Source organism: Macaca mulatta, chromosome 6 (genome assembly GCF_049350105.2).
Source record: "Macaca mulatta isolate MMU2019108-1 chromosome 6, T2T-MMU8v2.0, whole genome shotgun sequence".
Classification (NCBI taxonomy): Eukaryota; Metazoa; Chordata; class Mammalia; order Primates; family Cercopithecidae; genus Macaca; species Macaca mulatta.
Window position 1 is genome coordinate 176118872 of NC_133411.1, and position 20619 is coordinate 176139490.

Consider the following 20619-nt stretch of genomic DNA (forward strand, 5'->3'; position numbering starts at 1 on the left):
CTTATCATATGTGGTATCATTTCTGTGATGAACACAGTATGGTATATATACAATACAGGCCAAGTGCATCTAATTTAAGAATGAGTGATGCAATTAGAACACCTCAGTTTCATATTTTCAGTGTTCAGTGGAACTATTTCATGCAACAAAAGTAGGATACCAAATGGGTTATTAATATTTGTGTTTCTATGCTAAGAAAGTGCCACACTGCTAACTCTTTAGAGCTCAGAAATACAGCAACCTAACATATCATTTAGAATACTGGTACTTAACTTGTACTTTAAGGATCACAAAGTAACCACTACTCTTATTGTTCATGGCCAGATGGTAATAGTAATAATTGACATTAGTAGTAAGGGGGTGGTGGTGATGGTAAAGTCTGCCACTAATTAAGCATCTATTATTAGGAGATTCACACGTACCTGTTTGGCATGCTCATAATGCCTTCAAGGTAGATACGTTATCCCCACTTTCCAGATGTGGAAACTGAGGCCTATTTCCCTCAATTCTTCTTTGACTCTTCATCATGATCTCTCTCTCCTGTATCCAGTGTTCATGCTATATTCGAGGCACTGGAATATACTGCTTCCTTGATTGGATGGTCCCCTTACCCTTGATGTGGATGTTCCCACATCAAGATTGTGATGTGGCTAGTAACTTCCTGAGGCAACTGCATTGGATTGAAGGAACTAGGTTCTTGGACAATTACACATTCAGTGGCCAAAGGGCAGGGGAGGATGCTCTAAGACTGCCGTTTTCTCTGCCGCTTCTCTTTGTAATGAAGACAGGCCTTGGAGTTAGGCAGCTATCAGTCCCAATCTTGATGTGAGCACTTTTTAAATGTCTGGAATTAACAACTAACTTAACCTCTCAGAGTTTACATTTTTCCATCTCTAAAACACAGCTAAGAATATCTATGTTGCAGGATGGTTCCATTAGTGATAATTTACTTTAGGAGCCTAACTCAAGGCCTGGTGACTGGCAGGCATTCATGAAAATGGGAGCTTGATTTGGCGATGATTTTGACTTTGACGTTACATCCTCTAGTGTTGCTGTCAATCTCATTTACAGAAAGGGGCACATTCAATGGAAATGGAAAGAAAGTGTTCAGTCTTTTCCTTCGTTAGGTTTTGAGGCTGCAGGCTCACGGGCTTGCTCTGCTGCCTCTCTAAGAGCGCTGCATGGTGAGGAGGAGTGGGGAGGGACTGTCTTTCCGGTTATGGTAACTTAGCCAGTGCCTAAGTTACAGCCATCTGTTCGTCTCCTGATCTCAGGAGGCACATAGGAAAATGGGAGGAGAGCTGATGGCTCTGCATGTGGGGAAGGTGGAGCTGAAGAGGAAAAGCCTTCAGTAAACCTCCACATTTCATATTGAAATTTTTGCAGGAGGTGTAACCATGCTGGCTTTCTTGAATGTTAAACAGTTTGGACTGGAGAGGGGGAAAAAAAGGCATGGAATTAGATGAACTACCAATCTGATATAGATATTTGCCTTTTCATTGCTATTCAAATAAGAACACACACAAACACATAAGCTTGCACTATCATGACAAATATCTAGATTCATAAGGTACGTGTTATCCCTTTGTGGCTTTTGTTGATTTGGACTGCTAGTATGTAAAAAATGTTTTTCATTTCACAATTCATAAAATTCATAGACAGCAGATCCTGGCTCTGCTCTCACCATTTCCTGTGCAAATGGCTCCAGGGACCTTAACATATTCTAAAAGGCAGGAACATGTAGCTCTGAAGCTGGAGAGCAAAACACAATTGTGAATTTGCTCATTCTTTCTTGCTCTAGACATTAACCAGAGTTGGCTTTTTATCCCCAGACATGTCAGAATAATGGCACAAAGGAACAGGAAGCGAATTTCCTTTGACCTCTTATTTACTATTGCATTAAATTACTAGGCCACTGTCTCCCATTTCTGTAGATTTTAAACTAGAATTTCCTTGGTCTACCCAGAGGTCACAGGGATATGCTGTCTCTAAATATTTTGGAGTGTATCTATGCTTAGAATTACGCGTAAGTGTTTCTAAGACGAGACTGGAAATCTTAGAATACCAGTTTTCACACTGTGTCCATCAGGCCTTTCTTGGGGATGGAAGGAGGCAGAGTGAGACTCCAACTTCATCCCCTATCTCAGCTTCATCCCCTATCTCAGCCTTTTGTGTAGGGCTCCACGTTACATTCCAATTGGTACTTTAAATATTTTTAAATAAACCATTTTTATGCAAAAGTTCTAACACACAAGAATGGGATGCACTGTTTTCAGATTGACTTAGTTTTTCTGCTTTTGGGAAACAGGCAGACTTCACAGAGGAATAAAGGATAAAGGCCCCATGCATGATCCATTACATTTTCTTAAACAGAAAAACATGTCACCTGCAATATTTAAGAAACAGGTTGGCAATCCAATTAACGTGTTATCAGAAGGAAGAAAGGTCTTGTACAACAGTTTTCTGATTGAGTTTTTAAAATATATATTTTTGACTGTAAACATGCTCATCTAATAAAACTTTTTATTAGAATTATAAAATACCTGTGACATCAGCTCAAATTAAGAAATAAGAAAGCTTGATTCACGTGTCATAATTTTTAAGTGGGGAAGAAAGGTGGTCACATCCATCCCCGCTTAGATTTAACAGATTGCCTGTCAATTCACAGGGCCATTTGGAAATGGCTGGCTCTCCTGGTACCGTACATCCTAAAGGTACACAGTCAATTTAGAAGATACAAATATTTAAGAACAATGAAACAATGCCTGGGGTGTGATCAAAGACCAATGATGCGAGAGATATAAATTTAAACAACTGTCTGTAGTATTTGTTCTGACAGGGAAAACATGGATTTCCATTGAATTCACCTAAAATTCACCTATGTATCCTATTGCACCCATTTACACACACACACACAAACAGGTACACTCACATATACAATGGCACACACACACACACATACTCACACATGCACATCTCAAATGGGCTGTCAGAGATTAACAAGTCAACCTCCTTAAGTAGTAGGATATTCTGAGAAGTTAATCATGAACAGTGTTACAGCTCATAGGATTAGTTAATTAGACAGAGGCTTGCAGGCAAGATCGCTGTAGTCTGTTTTGCTAAAGTGATGGAACCCACTTAGGCAACTGATGAAAAAAGCAGTGTGAACACTCTTCAAGAGAGGAAATGTGGAATGTAACAGAATAAAGCCCCAGCATAGCAGTAACAAGCTGGCAGCGGTATTGTCATCCGGTGATTGCCATTTGTCAGTGGCAGAAAAGGTGGAGGCTTGGGGAAAAGATTGACAATTTTGGTTACCATCTTTCCTACTGCTTCAAGGCAATTTTAATTACTTTTTAAACGCAGTCTCTAAACTTGCATTTCCCCACGTGAATTGTTGACTTTAACTTTGAAGGACAACTATGCTGAGAGTGCTTACTCATCATAAGCAATAAATGCATTTTATTAAAAAATGGATATTCAACCATATTACGATTAAGAGTAGTATCTTATTACTTTAGAATTGTCTTAAAAAAATATGTTGGCAAATGTGGTTTCTTATATTGTAACTAGCTTTTTGGGATCCTTTCCAGGAGCCACAAAAGTGTTTCTTTTTCCTTTGTACCAAAACGCATAAATATAAAGACTATATTGTCCAAGCAGAGGTTTCAAATAAATAAAGAAGCCTGGCTATACAATTGAAAAGGGTGGTAAAATAATGACAATAATAATTTTTAAAAAGGGGTGTATGTGTATCCAGTTTAAAATTGTAAATGACCTTCCAAATAGGTATTTATTTTCGTGATGGAATTTGAGGCCAAGTATGTGGCACTGCATGATTTTTTTAAAGTAGGCTTTGTACTTTGCTACAACTGTCAAATCATATGCAGCCGGAAAGAAGTAATACAGAGATATCCAATGGACAATGACTAATGATGCATCCCTTTAGTCAATTTCCACCAATAGCAACATCTTGCACACTGTAGTACAATGTCACAATGAAGATATTGACATTGATACAGCCAAGATCCAAAACATTTCCATCACAAAGGGATTCCACATGTTGCCCATTTATAGCCATACTGACTTCTTCCACACCATCATACCCTTCTTAGCCCTGACAGCCACTAACCTGTCCTCCTGTTCTATAATTTTCTGATTTCCAGAATGTTATGTAAGTGGAGCCATGCCATCAGCATATAATCTTTAGGACTGCTTTTTTCACTCAGGATTCTTCTCTGGAGATTCACACTGATGGTTCTGTGACTCTCTAGTGCATTCCTCTTCACTGCTGAGCAGTATTTCATGGCTTGGGTATACCACAGTTTGTTTAACTAGTCACCCATTGAAGAACACTTGGGTTGTTTCCAGTTTAGGGCTAACGAATGAACATTTTGCTATAAATGTTGCGTACAGGTTTTTGTATGAACATAAGTTTTCATTTCTCTGGGATCAATGCCCAGGAGTACTATTACTGGGTTATATGGTAGTTATGCATTTAATTTTTTCTTTTCTTTTTTTTAGTTTTTAAGAAACTGGCCAACTGCCTTCCAGAGTCACTGCATGAGTGATCCAGTTTTTCCTCATCCTTGCCAGCAATTAATGCTACCATTTAAAAAAAAATTAGCTATTATAATAAGTTTGTAGTAATGTCTCATTGTGGAATCATCTATATTTTTCATGGCTAATGATGAACATGTTTTCATATGTTTATCTGCCATTTATATATCCTATTCAGTGAAATATGTCTTGATGTCTTTTGCCAATATTCTAATTGTATTGTTTACATTCGTTTTACGGTTGAGTTTTGAGAAATATTTATATATTCTCAGTATTTATCCTTTCTCAGATATATGGTTTGCACATACATTCCTGTCTGTAGACTGTCCTTTAATCCTTTTAACAGGGTCATTTACCCTGTCAGAAGAACATATATACATATAAATATATAAATACATATATACATATATACCATATATGGTGTATAAAATATATATACCAATAAATATATATTATATATTATATGTATATTGTATATTATATGTATATAGATTATATACATTATATTATATTGGATATAACATATTATATAGTATATAGTATATAATATTATATTATATATAATATAATATACAAAGTATTTATTGGTATATATATTTTATATAAAATATATAAAAATATATATGTATATAATATATATTTATATATTATATACTATATACCATATATGGTGTATAATGCATATTATGTATTATTATACATTCTATTATACATATACATGATATACATAGTATATACATACATACCATAATATATATCATATATATTATATACCATATATACCATATAGGGTATATATTACATAATGGTATATTATATATAAAAAATATATTATATGGTATATAATATACCATATGTATGGTATATAATGTATATATACACAAATATATATATATTTAAACTAAGTTAAGAAGTTTTTTATTGTTTGTTTGTTATTCCCTGTGGGTGTTCAATTGCTCCAACACCCTTTGTTGAAAATGCTGTCTTACCTCCATTGAATTGCTTTTGCACCTTTCTTAAAAATGAGTTGGACAGAGCTGTGTGGGTATGTACCTGGGTTCTCTATTCTATCCATTAATATGTGTGTCTATTTCTCCAAGACCACACAGTATTGATTCCTGTGGCTCTATGAGTCTTAAAATTGGATAGATTCATTCCTCCCACTTTCTTCTTTTTCAAAGAATTGTTTTAGCTATTCCAGTTTTTGTGCCTTTGTATATATACTTTAAGATAAACTTATCTATACCTACAAAAATTTTAGCTAAGAGTTGATAGGAATTTCATTCAATCTGTATAACAATTTGAGGAGAATTGATATTTTTACTCTGTTGAGTCTTTCAATCCATGACACAATATGTGTCTTCATTTATTTAGATCTTCTATAATTTCTTTTATCAGTGTTGTGTAGTTTGCACCATATAATTTCTATGCACGTTTTGAAAGCTGTATATCTAAGTATTTCATTTTGTTAGTGATTCTAAGTGGTTTGTGTTTTGATTTCCAGTGCCCATGTGTTCATTGCTAGTGTATTGAAATGCGATTGATTTTTACATTTTTATCTTATATCCTGTGACTTTGAGGAACTTGCTTATATTAGTTCTAGGAGTTTTCTTGTAGATTACTTGAGATTTTTCTTCATATTCAATCATGTCATCTGTAAACAGGGAAAGTTTTATGTATTTCTTTCTGATCTATATGCTTCTTATTTTCCTTTCTTGTGTTATTGCACTATCTAGAAGTTCCAGCACCATGTTCAACAAGAGTGGTGAGAGCAGACATCATTATGTCTTTGAATTCTCAGGGGAGATACTGTGACTAGAATTTTTTTAGCCTTTTAATACAATGAATTACATTCATTGCCTTTAAGATATTGAATTCTGAGACTTGCATCCTCAGAATAAATCTCTTTTGTTCATGATGTAATTGTGTTTATATATTACTGATTTTTTATTTGCTATCATAAGGATTTTTTGCATCTATATACCAAGGGAATATTGTTCTTTAGCTTTCTTTTCTTTTCTTTCTTTCTTTTGCTCTTTCTTTTTGTACTATTTTTGTCTTGTTTAATCATGAGGGTAATAAGTAGCTTCATAAAATAAATTGGAAAATGATCCCCTTCTAATTTCCTGGAAGAGATGTCGTAGAACTGGTGTCAATTCTTTTTTAAATATTTGGTAAAATTCTCTATTGAGACCAGCTGAGCCTGTTCATTGTGTGTTGTGTGTGTCTGTGTGTCCGTGTGTGTCTGACAGAGAGAGAGAGACTTGTAACATTATAAATTCAATTTCATTAATAACTATAAGATCATTCAAATGATCTATGTAATATTTCATATTGGAAGAGTTGTAATACTTTGAGTTTTTTGAGTAGTTAGTCCCTTTGTCAAAGTTGTATTGTGTATCGATCTGTTTATAGTACAATCACCTCTCGGCATCCACGGGGAATTAGTTCCAGGATGTCCCACAGATACTGAAATCCACGAATACTCAAGTCTCTTATATGAAATGGTGAACTTGCATATAACCTATGATATTCTTCTGTATGCTTTAAATCATCTCTAGATTACTTATATACCTAATATAATGTAAATGCTATGTATAGTTTTGTTATATTTATTATTTATTGATTTTTGCATCCACTGTCATTCAGATCCTTTTCCCCTATAGATAAGTTATAATTCTTTTTCTCACTCTTTCAATATTTTTTTCTCTGCCTTTAGTTTTCAGAAGTTTGACTATGGACGCAATAGATATAGTGTTTACTGATTTTTATGTGTATGATTTTTTATTGTTGTATGGTTATTTTTTTATTTTTCCCAAATATTTTTGATCCGCAGTTGGTGGAATATGAGGCTGATTGAATCTGATATGGCAAAACCCATGGATATGGTGGGCCAGCTATGTTCTCTAATTATCTTGTTCATGTCTTCAGGGCCTGTAATGATATCTCCTGTTTTATTCCTGATGTGGAAAATTTGTGTCTTCTATTTTTTTCTTTGTCAGTCTTCCTAGAGGTTTGTCATTCTTACTGACCTTTTCAAGGAAACAAATTTTTAATTGTTTTTCTCTATTGTTTTTCTGTTTTCAGTTTCATTGATTTGGGTCTTATGTTTATTATTCCCTCCCCTTTTTTTGCATTATGTCTTTTTCTTCTTATTTTTTCTTAGTTTTTGAAATGGGAGCTTATATTATTGATTTGAGGCTTTTTCTGTTGTTGTCCAGTGTATGCATTTACTTCTATAAACTTCCCTTTCATCACCGCTTTAACTGTATCCTGCAAATACTGATACTGTATTTTCATTTTTATTCACTTTAATGTATATTTTGATTTTTTCTTTGAGAATTCCTTGACCCATGGATTATCTAGAAGCGTGTTGTTTAGTTTTCAAGTATGTGGAGATTTTCTTCTTATTTTCTATTATTGATTCTAGTTTTATTCCATTGTTGTCAGGGAACATACTCTGTATGAATTTAATTCTTTAAAAATTTTTGAGGTATGTTTTATGGTCCAAGATATGGTTTATATTGATATAAACTCCATGCCCACTTGAGAAAAATTTATAACCTGCTGTTGTTGGGAGGAGAGTTGTGTCAATGTTGATTTATCTTGTTGGCTCATGGTGTTGTTGGGATCTTCTATATCCTTTCTGATTTTTCCATTTAAATATTCTATTAATTTTGAAGACCTGGGTGTTGAGAACTCAAATACAATTGTGCATTAAATATTTTTTTAGTTATATCATTTTTTGTTTCACATATTTTGCAGATATGTTTTTGGGGGTCATACATATTTAGAATTGCCACGTCCTCTTGGAAGATTTACCCTTTTATAATGCTCCTATCTCTGGTAATTTCTTTGCCTGTAAGGTTCACTTAATCCAATATTAATATAGTCATTCCTGCTTTCTTTTGATTGATATTTGCATTATACCTTTTTTTTTTTTTTAGTTTTATTTTCAATGTGCCTGGATTGTTATATATAAAATGACTTTCTTGGTGGAACACGGTGGCTCGTGACTGTAATCTCAGCACTTTGGGAGGCTGAGGAGGGTAGATTGCTTGGGCCCAGGAGTTCAAGACCAGCCTTGGCAACATGGCAAAATTCCATCTCCATAAAAAACACAAAAATTAGCCAGGCAAGGTGGCACATGCTTGTAGTCCCAGCTACTCAGGAAGTTAAGAAAGTTAAGACAAGAACATCGCTTGTGTCTGGGAAGTCGAGGCTGCAGTGGGTTGTGGTTGTGCCACTGCACTCCAGCCTGGGTGATAGAATGAGACCTTGTCAAAAGATAAAATGAAACAAAATGACTTTCTTATTGGCACCATAGAGTTGGGTCATGTTTTTAATTCACTTTGCCAGTCTTTGTCTTTTAATCAATATATTAAGACCATTTACATTTAAAAAAAGCATTGCTATTTTAGGACTTAAGTTTGCCCTTTTATTTTTAATTTTCTGTGTGTTCTCATATTCTCTGCACTTTTCATACCTCTGTTTTATTTTTCCTACTTTCTTATGGGTTACTGGACAGTTTATCGGGCTCCAGTTTTACTTACCTGTAGTAATTTTGAGCGCATCTCTTTGTATGGTTTTTGTGGTTGCTACATTGGACATACATGTCTTATCACAGTCTACTCCTTTCATCATTTTACTAGTTTGAATAAAGTGTGGAAGCCTTCCCTTCCTTTACATTCTCTGACCCTCCCCTATTTACAATATAATTTATTAAATATATTATCTACATACATTTAGAATCATATCCCAGAGTGTTTTAATTTTTGCTTCAACTATCGAAAAATTCTTAAAAACTCAAAAGGAGAAAGTTTATTACATTTGCTCATACTTTTGCTTTCCACATTCTCACTAACTCTTGGTGTTCCAAGATTCCTCCTTTTATGGTTTCCTTTCTATTTAGAGAACTAACTCTTTAGCTATTTTAAAAAATAGGTCTACTGGTGACCAAGTCTCTTAATTGTCCTCCATCTGATAATTTCTTGAACTTTATTTCATTCCAGAAGGATATTTTCATTGAATATAGGATTCTAGTTTGAAGACTCTTTTCTTTCAGCACTTGAAAAGTGTCGTGCTACTTTCTAATGACCTCCATGGTTTCTGATAACAAGTCCACTGTCGTTCAGATCATTTTCCCCTATAGATAAGTTGTAATTTTTTTTTCTAACCCTTTCAATATTTTTTCACTGCCTTTAGTTTTCAGAAGTTAGACTATGGATGCAATTGGATCTGTCCTGCATGGGATTCACTCAGCTTTCTGAATAGGTACTTTTATGCCTTTTGCAAAGTTGGGATATATACAGCTGCATTTTCAGCACTTTTCTGGCCCCTCCTTCTTTCTCCTCCTGGGACTCTGATGACATGAACATTAGGCATTTTATCATCACTCTATAGGTCCCTACAGGTCCCTAAGTGAGTTTCTTTCTTTCTTTCTTTCTTTCTTTCTTTCTTTTCTTTTTCTTTCTTTCTTTCTTTCTTTCTTTTTCTTTCTTTCTTTCTTTCTCTCTCTCTTCCTTCCTTCCTTTCTTTCTTTCTTCCTTTCTTTCTTTCTTTTCTCTCTTTCTTTCCTTCTTTCTTTCCTTTCTTTCTTTCTCTTTCTTCTGTTTCTTTCTTTCTTTCTTTCTTTCATTCTTTCTTTCTTTCTTTCTTTCTTCTGTTGTATATATTGGGGTAATTTCTACTGATTATTTGCAAGTTCTCTCATTCTTTTCTTTTTGCCTCCTCTTTGCTGTTAAGTCAATCTACCATCTATTGAGAGTTTTGTTTTGTTTGGGGTTATTGTATATTTCAGTTCTGAAATTTTCACTGGGGTCTTCTTTACATCTTCTATTTGGTTCCTGAGAATTTCCATTTCTTTGATGAGACTTTCTGTTTTCCATTTGTTTCAACTGTGCCCATAATTGTCCATTGAAGCAATTTCATGATGGTTGCTTATATCAGATAATACTGACATCTTTGTCATCTCAGCGTTGGCATCTATTGAATGCCTTTTTCCTTTCAGCTTAAGAACTTCCTGACTTTTGGTATGACAAGTGATTTTTTATTGAAACCTGGACATTTGGGATATTATGTTATGAGAGTCTGGTTCTTATTTAAACCTTCTGTTTTAGCTGATTTTCTCTAACATGGCCGTTGACAGAGAAAGGGGGAACTTACCTCATTACTGCCAAATTCCCTGCTCAGCTTTTGTCAACATTCAAAGGTTGGGAGTTTCTTCTTAGATGCCGAGGGGGAAGCTAACCCAGGGGATAGAAGAATGGAAGTTCTGGCTCCCCACGAGACACTCAGCGATACCTCTCTGGGTAGTAGGGGTAGGAATGCTTCAGTACTGCTTACTACATGGCATCCACTGACACCATAGGGGGCAAGAGGACTCACCACAGGAGGACCGTGAAAATTTCTGACTCTCCCAAACCTTCTTCCACACCACCCCAGTGGAGAAGGGGAGGAGTGCCTTGTTTATGCTCAGTGAGGGTGGACGAAGAGGAGAGCTTCACTACTTCCTGGAAGGGGCTGAAAGCCCTGACTCTCCTGTATTCTGGTTGAGGTTGGTGCCTACTTGCAGCCTCATTTTCATAGAATGGTGAGCTTCCCACTTGGCTTTTGCTGCTGAAGATGGGGGTGGGGCCACAGTCCGTTTCCATGGTGTGTGGCTGGAATGGGGTAGAGATTGTCTCAACGTTTTCTTTCTTGTGAGCCCGCCCTTTTCTTTTCTCTTTTCTTTTTCTTTTTTTTTTTTTTTTTTTTTTGGAGACAGAGTCTTGCTCTGTCACCCAGGCTTGAGTCCATGGGCACGATCTCGGCTCACTGCAAGCTCCGCCTCCCGGGTTCATGCCATTCTCCTGCCTCAGCCTCCAGAGTAGCTGGGACTACAGGCGCCCGCCACCTCGCCCGGCTAATTTTTTGCATTTTTAGTAGACATGGGGATTCACCGCGTTAGCCAGGATGGTCTCGATCTCCTGACCTCGTGATCCGCCCACCTCGGTTTACCAAAGTGCTGGGATTACAGGCATGAGCCACCGCGCCCGACCGAGCCTGCCTTTTTATAGTCCTTTGGCTATATAGGAGGCTCACTTTTGTTGTCTGTGCCCATTGAGATCTCCGGGTTACCAGGTCCATGTCTGGGATATCTGTATCAATCTATATCTCTGTCTATCTCTATCTATCTGTCTATCATCTAATTTGTTTTTGCCATATATATAGCAAAAAGAAACCCCAGGAAACTCACCTCTGTTGTTCCTTGGGTCCTGAGGCCCCTCATTGTTCTGCTCTTCTTTCTACTTTTCATAATCTTACATGTTTTCTATATAATGTTCGGGGCTTTTAGCTGTACCTTGTAGGGAAAATTATGTCTATTCTGTCTTTCTGGAAGGAGACATTTATAGACTGCCTGATTTTTAAAGACAAGAATCCAGATTTTCATATATAATTCTTCCACTTTGTCTTTTAATACCGACGGTCAATTTTTTTTTTTTTTTTTTTTTTTTTGAGATGGAGTCTCACACTGTTGCCCAGCTGGAGTGCAGTGGTGTGATCTCGGCTCACTGCAACCTCTGCTTTCTGGGTTCAAGAATTCTCTTCCTCAGCATCTTGAGTAGCTGGGATTACAGGCACCTGCCACCATGCTCAGCTTTTTTTTTTTTTTTTTTTTTGTATTTTTAGTAGACACGGGGTTTCATCATCTTGGCCAGGCTGGTCTTGAACTCCTAACCTCATGATCGACCTGCCTCGGCCTCCCTAAGTGTTGGGATTATAGACGTGAGCCACCGCACCTGGCCGACAATCAGTTTTTAAGTAATAGGCAGGCTAAATGCAAAATGTCTATTTGCCAACAGTCTGTGAGCTCTGCCTAGCTCCTTAAGAAATTTAGTTTCTCTGACTGAGATTTGTGATTTTTTTTACCTCATCATATATAAATTTCCATCATTTATCCAGAGGTGATATTGCTGACAAATTTAACTATCAAGGGCAGAGCCAAGAAAGAGAAATTTATCAGGAAAAGATCTCTGAGCAACCACATTAGATGTCAAAATGTCCAAACACTAAAGTTCTTGAACTTTATTAATAGGTTATAAACCTTGCGACCTGGCACAGTGGGTCACACCTGTAATCCCAGAACTTCAGGAGGCCGAGGCAAGCAGATCACCTGAGGTCAGGAGTTCAAGACCACTCTGGCCAACATGGTGAAACCCCATCTCTACTAAAAATACAAGAAATTAGCCGAGTGTGGTGGTGGGTACCTGTAATCCCAGATACTTGGGAAGCTGAGGCAGGAGAATCACTTGAATCCGGGAGGCGGAGGTTGCAGTGAGCCGAGATTGCGTCACTGTACTCCAACCTGGGCGACAAGAGCAAAACTCCATCTCAAAAAAAAAAAAAAAAAAAAGTTATAACCCTTTAAGCTCCCACTCTGAGCATGATTTAAAAAATAAAATAAAAGCACACACACATACACACACATATATAGAAAGTCAGTCTACTTTCCTAGCACAATGCAAATTAGAGAAGATAAGATTTCATGAGTCAGGTACACTGAAGATACTGAAATTACAAACTAACAGTGAAGCAAGAGAGAAGAAATCATCAAATTGACTCAAAACACTCAACTCCCATAAAACCACCTGTGGCTCCTCAGTGTTGGTGCACACAGTCTTATATTCTTTTAGCAGATGCTGAACGTCTTCCGTGATTGGAGCCTAGCTTAAAAATTAGGATTTATTATTAGAACTGTGAGTTTCAGGGATTCATATCATCATCTTCCTCCTCTGTCTTATGCAAGTGTGTAACTCCTTAGCTAACAAAAAAACATTTTAAAAATCATTCAGAGGAGAATAAAAACTAATTTTAATTGAGCACCTATGATGTGTTAAATAGTATACTAGGAATTTTACCACCGTGTATGTTTTAATTTTTACAAAAACTCTGGGAAGTAGATACTATTTTTTTCTATTTCAACTGATTGAGAAACTAAGTTCAAAAGACCAGGAATAATTTTGACAAGGGTTGTGTCTCACCAGTGGTCATGATAGGACTGACATCCAATTAAGACCTCAATGGCCACACTCTTAAATAACCTATAGTATGGATTCCAAAATGTTGAAATCGCATGTTAGAAGTTAGGAAAGGAGATTTGGGCATCTAGAAATTGCCTTAATATGGAGACACTTGAACTGACTATGCCACAGCAAAAACTGACATGTCGACACTACTTATGTCCTCTAAGCAGGTCCTGGAGTCATGACTAGAGACTCTCAAAGGCACTTCTGAACTTGCTGAGTGAGAGACTCTAGACTCCAGCAAACTAGCTACTGCTTGTGCTTTCTTATGAGCAATGGAGTTTTGCTTTTGTTGCCCAGGTTGGAGTGCAATGGCAGATCTCAGTACACTGCAACCTCTGCCTCCCGGATTCAAGCAATTCTACTGCCTCAGCCTCCCAAGTAGCTGGGATTAGAGAGGCCCACCACCACGCCCAAACTTTTTTTTTTTTTTTTTTTGTATTTTCAGTAGAGACGGGGTTTTACTGTGTTGGCCAGGCTGGTCTCAGACTCCTGACCTCAGACGATCCACCCACCTCGGCCTCCCAAAGTTGCAGGAGTGAGTCACCCACCGTGCCTGGCCAGTCATACCCTCTTTTGCATTGCCAATTATCAAACAAAATTGTCTGCAATTATAGGCAATATTTGACAAAGTATACACACAGTGTAAATTAGAGGGGTCCCTGAGATCTAGAAGAACTCCTGGTATGAAAAAACAACAGAGGGGCAACTTGGCTTCTGGTGTCTGGAGGCAAATGTCATCCACATTGCTGTGCACAGCTATCTTATTATAGTGTGGTAAAGTAGACAAGGAAGAACAGAGGGGTTCAAAACTACTGATCTGCTCCCCCCGTATTTCCTGACATATTGAGGAGGCAGTGAGCAACAGTAGCCTGGAGAAAAATCATCACCCTGGCTCTGGGTTGCATTTTCCATTTTAATTAAAATTCGTATTTGTCCATTCTGTCCAGGTCCTGGCCCTGTGATCTATGGTATTTTGCATGGCAAATGAAATCAATAAGAGCCTATGATTTGGAACTTGGAAGCGCCTAAGCATTTTGGTCATATTTGCTAGGCAGAAGGCGAGTGTTTTCTGAGTGATGTTTGGCATACACTTCCAGGCTGAGGGTATCATATGCCAGACTGTGGGGCTCCCTGGTTGCCAGTTCATATGTTAGAGGTTCCTTCCCTTCAGCTTTCCTACTGTACTTGGTAATCTTCCTCATTTTTTTTTCTGTTCTATAGTGGGTATCCCAGAAATGAAGGTAACAGAATGGCTTGGGGCAATTATCAGGTGGCTGCGCCAGTAAGCCTGCCTGTCAGCAGTTATCATGTTGGTGGGTGACTAGGCAGAAGAAGTAACCAGGTGTGTCCAAGACACAGATCTGCAAAGGAGGAAAAACTGGGAGTTTGCCAAAAGCTCGTTGAAGAAATTGGAGAAAGATTGTTTGCACGTCGAGAACAACTTTTATTCTTATTCTCCAGACATAGCTAGGAAATGTTTTGTTAGTTGCATGGAACTTGGTATCACTACAAAGTATTAATAGCACATATTTATGTCTGATGCTCAAATCTGCTGCTGTACCTTTCTTTGCCTTTTTTTTATTTTGGGGGGTCAGTGGGGATGGCGGGGTGGTATTTGTTTTCTACCCAAGCCTTCTCTAGCATAGAGAGAATGTAATTAAAGAAGGATAAAATCAATTTGGCTTTGAATTGCTTCATAGTAAGATCTTGCATTAGAGTGACAGACTCATCATATCATCTGTGCATACATAAAAAATCAAAAGATGAGTATTTGTTGTTACTATTTTTTCCAAATCTATTAAATTAAACAGCAAGAAAATTAATTTACTGTATCAAGTTCTTCTCTTTAGGTTGATTGTTTAGTTTACATTAAACTTTTGCAAAAGAGATTGCGCAGGGTTGACCAAGTCTGCATTTTCACGTTTTCGTCCGAGTCAGAGCATGAATCAGAACTGAAGGCAACATTTCTTGTAATCACAGTCTTGGTTTTTTTCTTCTATGTTTTTAGGTGGCAAAGTGACAAGTGCCAAAACTCAGGCCTGACTTTTCTGAAAACATCGGCATTCTACCATATCTGGAATAATGGATGTAAAGGACCGGCGACACCGCTCTTTGACCAGAGGACGCTGTGGCAAAGAGTGTCGTTACACAAGCTCCTCTCTCGACAGTGAGGACTGCCGCGTGCCCACACAGAAATCCTACAGCTCCAGTGAGACTCTGAAGGCCTATGATCATGACAGCAGGATGCACTATGGAAACCGAGTCACAGACCTCGTCCACCGGGAGTCAGATGAGTTTCCTAGACAAGGTTTGTCTTCCCCGGCTGATTTGCTCTCAACTGTGTAACTTACTTGATTTGCATGGTTGGTGGCTACTTTTGGAGATTCACCATGGTGGGTTTTGACAGATGTACCCTACAGCAGACCCTTGGTTCCATAAAGGATATTCCTAACACCGTGGTGAATCTCTATCCTGAAAAACCTAAGATTATCTGTGGTTTTTCAAAACTATTCTCCTCATAGTCCACTTACAAGCCTCAAATTTCTATTCCTTTTCGCGTTGGGTTTCTCACTTAGATTCTCCTTGAACAAATGGTGTATCTTGGTTAAAACATCTTTGAAATAGTGTATAATAATACACCCTTTTCCTTCAACTAAAATATGATGTTAATTCTGAGTTATACATTTCTCTTTTTGTGTTTCGGAGCATAGGTGGCCACATGTGTGTTATTTTCCAATTCCACTGATGTAATTATCCCTCCTACTTTCCCCAAGCCTTAATTTTCCTTTTCTTATACTGTTTTGATTTCTTTTGGGAGGAGAATATTTTTCTCCCAAGCACTAACAGTTGGCATTCTCTTCATGTCCAATATTTATGAAGAGCTCTGTTATCACTTCTCCCGGGTTGCTGTAAATGCATCAACACGTAGACTAAAGCAAAGCAGTGCTGAGAGGTGGTGTGACAAAGCTCACTCTCTAGCTCCGTGTCTTACTAGTACCAGCCTCGCCGTGTGTGCAATTTACATTGATGGCTCAGCAAAATTACAAGCAAAGGCACAGAACTCTACCGAATGCCTCGGGAAGGGTCACTCTGCCAGCACCAAAGGGCTAAGCCCTGCTCTGCTAGGTTATTGCATCATTTGTTTTATAACACTGATTCTTTATTTCTTGTTCCATGTCCTTGGGAGTAAATGTGGCAATGGGTTTAATTTCTAATGAAATAACTTAGCTTGGAATTCTAGTCCTGGTTTCTCAGCTTCCTTAAACTACTTTTCCTATTTTTTACTTATTACAAAACGTGCACGTGTGTGTGTGTGCACGTGTGTGTATTATTAATTAGCACTATGCCCACGGTTTATAAATCTACAATCCAGAGGTTGTCCTAGATAACATCTTTTTATACACTCTTGGTTTAGCCTAGCTCCAGCTTTTATATTTAACAGAGGACTGAAAAAATAAATCAACAGAGAAACTGTTAGAATTGTGTTTCCGTTGCCATTATAACTCTTGCAGGATACAATTTTTATTTAATCTTCCTTCTTATTTTCTGAGTTATCTTCATGTAAATGAAGCACATGCTGATCCTCCTCCATGAGAAAATGGGGGCAGAGGCTGCTTGAAAATTACTCCGGATCAAATGCCTTTGATCTGTAACTTCAACAAGTGTTTTTGCTTTGTTAAGCTCTCAACGTTCCCGAAATTGCAGGTAGTGACAATTGGAAAAAAGAAAATATGAAGAATCATGGCTTAATGAACTGAGAGAGAGCTTACATTTCCAATATAATAAAATTGGGACACCTCTCTGTTGTTTCCCAGAGCTGCACTAACACGAAACTCAAATATTTTGAAAGGTGATGCACGTTCAATGTGGTTGAAAGCCTTTCATTTTCTGCTGGAGATTTTGTCTCATTTATGTTGTTGCTGCATACGTTTTTGTGTCTCAGAATTCTGTACTGAAATGTTCACTCTTCTTCCTGAGTCTTATTAAAGGTGCATCCTGGTTTCTGGATCATTGTGCACTGAGACGTAGCTTCCAGGTTATTGCTGAATTGTGGATCGGCCTATCACCTTTTCCATTATTAATATTTACATAAAATAAAACCAAGGACTGGGATTTTATTGTCAAATATACCTTTATGCTTCCTGTTTAGTCTTGTTCCCCTCCATTGATAATAATAGAGGTTGCTTGGCCATATCAAACTCAGAGCTTTGCAATTAACAATTCACACATGCCGCATGTTGTTATTGAGCCCATATTTGTTTGTGTAATGTGTTTGCATGAATTAAAAACTGTGCAGGCCAAAAGTAGAAATAAAAAGCATCAGAAGGTATTTGCATATGCAAGTGCAATTCCTTCTGAAGACGTCTATGAATTTATGCATGAAAATGTAGTCAGAGTCTGAGTGGATCTACTTTGATGGGTTCTAAAATTGAACTCTGCAGGAAGTAAATAAGCACATATTTAAGGAGAGAAGGAACAGGAGATACAATCTGGCAAGCAGTACATTCAACTTGAAACTTAGCCACTACAGAGAGGGTTAAAATAAATTTTACACTCAGTAATAACAATAATTTTTTTTAAATGTCATGCATTTCCCATTTTATTTTCTTATTCATGAAATCAAAGAGCAGGATCATCTCCGTACTTATTAGCCTAGAGGTACATTAACAAGGATCATAGTGGGATCATCTCCTGCAGTATTCTTATTTAAAACCCAAGACACTGATCATAAAACAAACACACTTCTCACATACAACCAAGTTTTGCAAACACAGTTGGATGACTCTACAGATGCTCAGCGTGGAAAAGAATTGCCAGCCAGCGAAAGTGATGCAGGCCCAGAGTCAGACCTTGTCCAGTTACCCCACCTGGCCCACTCAAGTATCAAATGCAAGAACCTGCCATCTCCCAGCAGGAGAAATGAGCCAGGTGTTCCCATGAGAAGCTTACGGAAGCTCCGGTCAAATTGTGCTCATCTTTGCTTGCTTTCAACACAGACTTCTCCTCTGCCTTCTTCTATTGTGGCTTCTTCTCTTGAGTATGCAAATCACCTGTCTGGCCTCTATTATGCTGGATCCTCCTGGTGTGAAGGAAGAAAATTGCTGACCTTCGGTCTGTGGCCACCGGAGTAATTAGTAATTAGTAAATGACTAATCCTGCACTAAATAGCATCCTAGTGGTCTGAGAGCTAATGCATCTGACAAAAGTGAGCAGTGGTCTGATCCCTGGTCAGACCCAGCCCTAGTCCCACCTGTGAAATAGATGCCACTTTTAATAATGAAGGTCAGCCAAGTTCCCAGGCAGTTTGTACAAGCTTGTCTTTTTTTTGTTTTGTTTTGGACCCCAGAGGTAGGGTGAAGAGCAATGTGATATACAAGATGTTCTCCTGGGGCTTAGGAGTCTAGAGTTGGACGTAAATTCTGCTTTTGCATGTGTATGTGCCTGGGACTGTGCTCTGTATTCTGTGTTTCACAAGGATTACTACATGGTTTTCAGGTATATTAAACAAACAACAATAATAACTATGACAAAAGAACAATGGCAAACATTTGTTGAGTATTCTGTGTCTGGAGCCAATCTAAGCATTTTGCTTGCCTTAACTCAGTTAATGCTCACAATAACTTTGCGAGGTGGGTACTATCACTCCCTTGTTTACTTATTAGGAAACTGAGTCAGAGAGAGATTAAATAAGTCATCCAAAGTTGAAAACATGGAAAAGCTGGAGATAGGCTTCAAACCTAAGGGACTGGATTCAAGAACTATGTTTTAAACCAATGTGTTTCATCACCTCCCAAATAAATAAGTAAAGAAACAAAAACATAATTAAATCCTTGGTCAAAGGTGGGAAAGAGTCTATGAAGTACACTTTCTAAGGCTTTCAAGAATCCATACCTTTACATCTTTCTTAATAATACAGGAACTGTAGTTAATGGTATTGATTGAACATATAATATTCACCACCAGCTCCCAGCCCTGCTGATGTAATTCTTGTTCTCATCCATTCACCTCCATCTCACAATCATTCCTGACTCTCCAGAAGCATTCCTGACTATAATACGTCTCTACCAACACCACTGTAGGAAAAAGTTTCGACTGCAGGGATGTGTACTGGGCTGTCAGCGCTGATTCTATGTCCTCCCTTATGGTCATTACCTTTTTGCACAACCTGTCCACCTGGAACACTAACCAAGAAAGGTGTCACTATCTAAATGATATTGCTCAGGTAAGCAGAACTGACTCTTTTCTGTGCTAACCAAGGCCCAGTGGGCCAGCGAGTTCAGCCAGGCCTCTTATTCCTCAAAAAGTGCTTCTTTCCAGTTAGCAGTTCAAGTCTCTTGAGAGGGGGCCAAGATTGAATTCTTTCTCTGTACCTCAGGCTGGCTGTCTAGGTCAAGGTCAAAGAAAAAGTTGGGGGAAGATTGAATTTTTGAAAGTATGCTTGCATCAGTTCTCTCATTCAGTTAGAGCAAAGAAATAAATCCTACCAACTCTTTGATGTGCTTTAAAAACCACATAAACAAACACACACACACACGTACACATTTTAGGCTAGGTTTGGTTTTGGTTCTCCATAAATTAGTTCTTGCTCTTATGATCTTTAAAATCATTTGCACAATAACTTTTGCTCTGTATAATTTGGCATAATGTACATTTAAACAGTGTTAATGAGCTGAAAACTCATGAACCACTAGTGAGCTAGAGTACTACCTGCACTGATTCAATTAATTTATATAATAATTGTGGGAATACTCTGGAAATCTGTAAACATTTCTATCTCCACCATTGTCTTAAAATAGTCATTTTTCCACTCTACCTAAATAATGGTTAAAAGGTTCTAGTTTGAAAACCTCAGCACTTTAATTTACCTACAAAGAATACCTTGTAGATGTTAGTACATTTCAAGAGTTTGTGTGGTCAATATTTTGAAGGCTGAAATGTACCTTGAGAAGATTGCTTTCCATTTATCTTCCCACTTCTAGATAGGATTACT

At 37.6% G+C, this 20619-nt stretch overlaps 1 protein-coding gene across 1 annotated transcript in view; it reads left to right on the forward strand.

Annotated features, from left to right (window-relative positions):
• The window catches only part of LOC144329487 (teneurin-2-like), a 396411-nt gene that overhangs the window by 294405 nt on the left and 81387 nt on the right, over positions 1-20619 (forward strand). Inside the window, exon 3 of the mRNA XM_077937434.1 lies at positions 15637-15936. Coding sequence (XP_077793560.1) covers positions 15711-15936 — 226 coding nt within the window. The 5' untranslated portion in view covers positions 15637-15710. The remainder of the gene's footprint in view (positions 1-15636; positions 15937-20619) is intronic.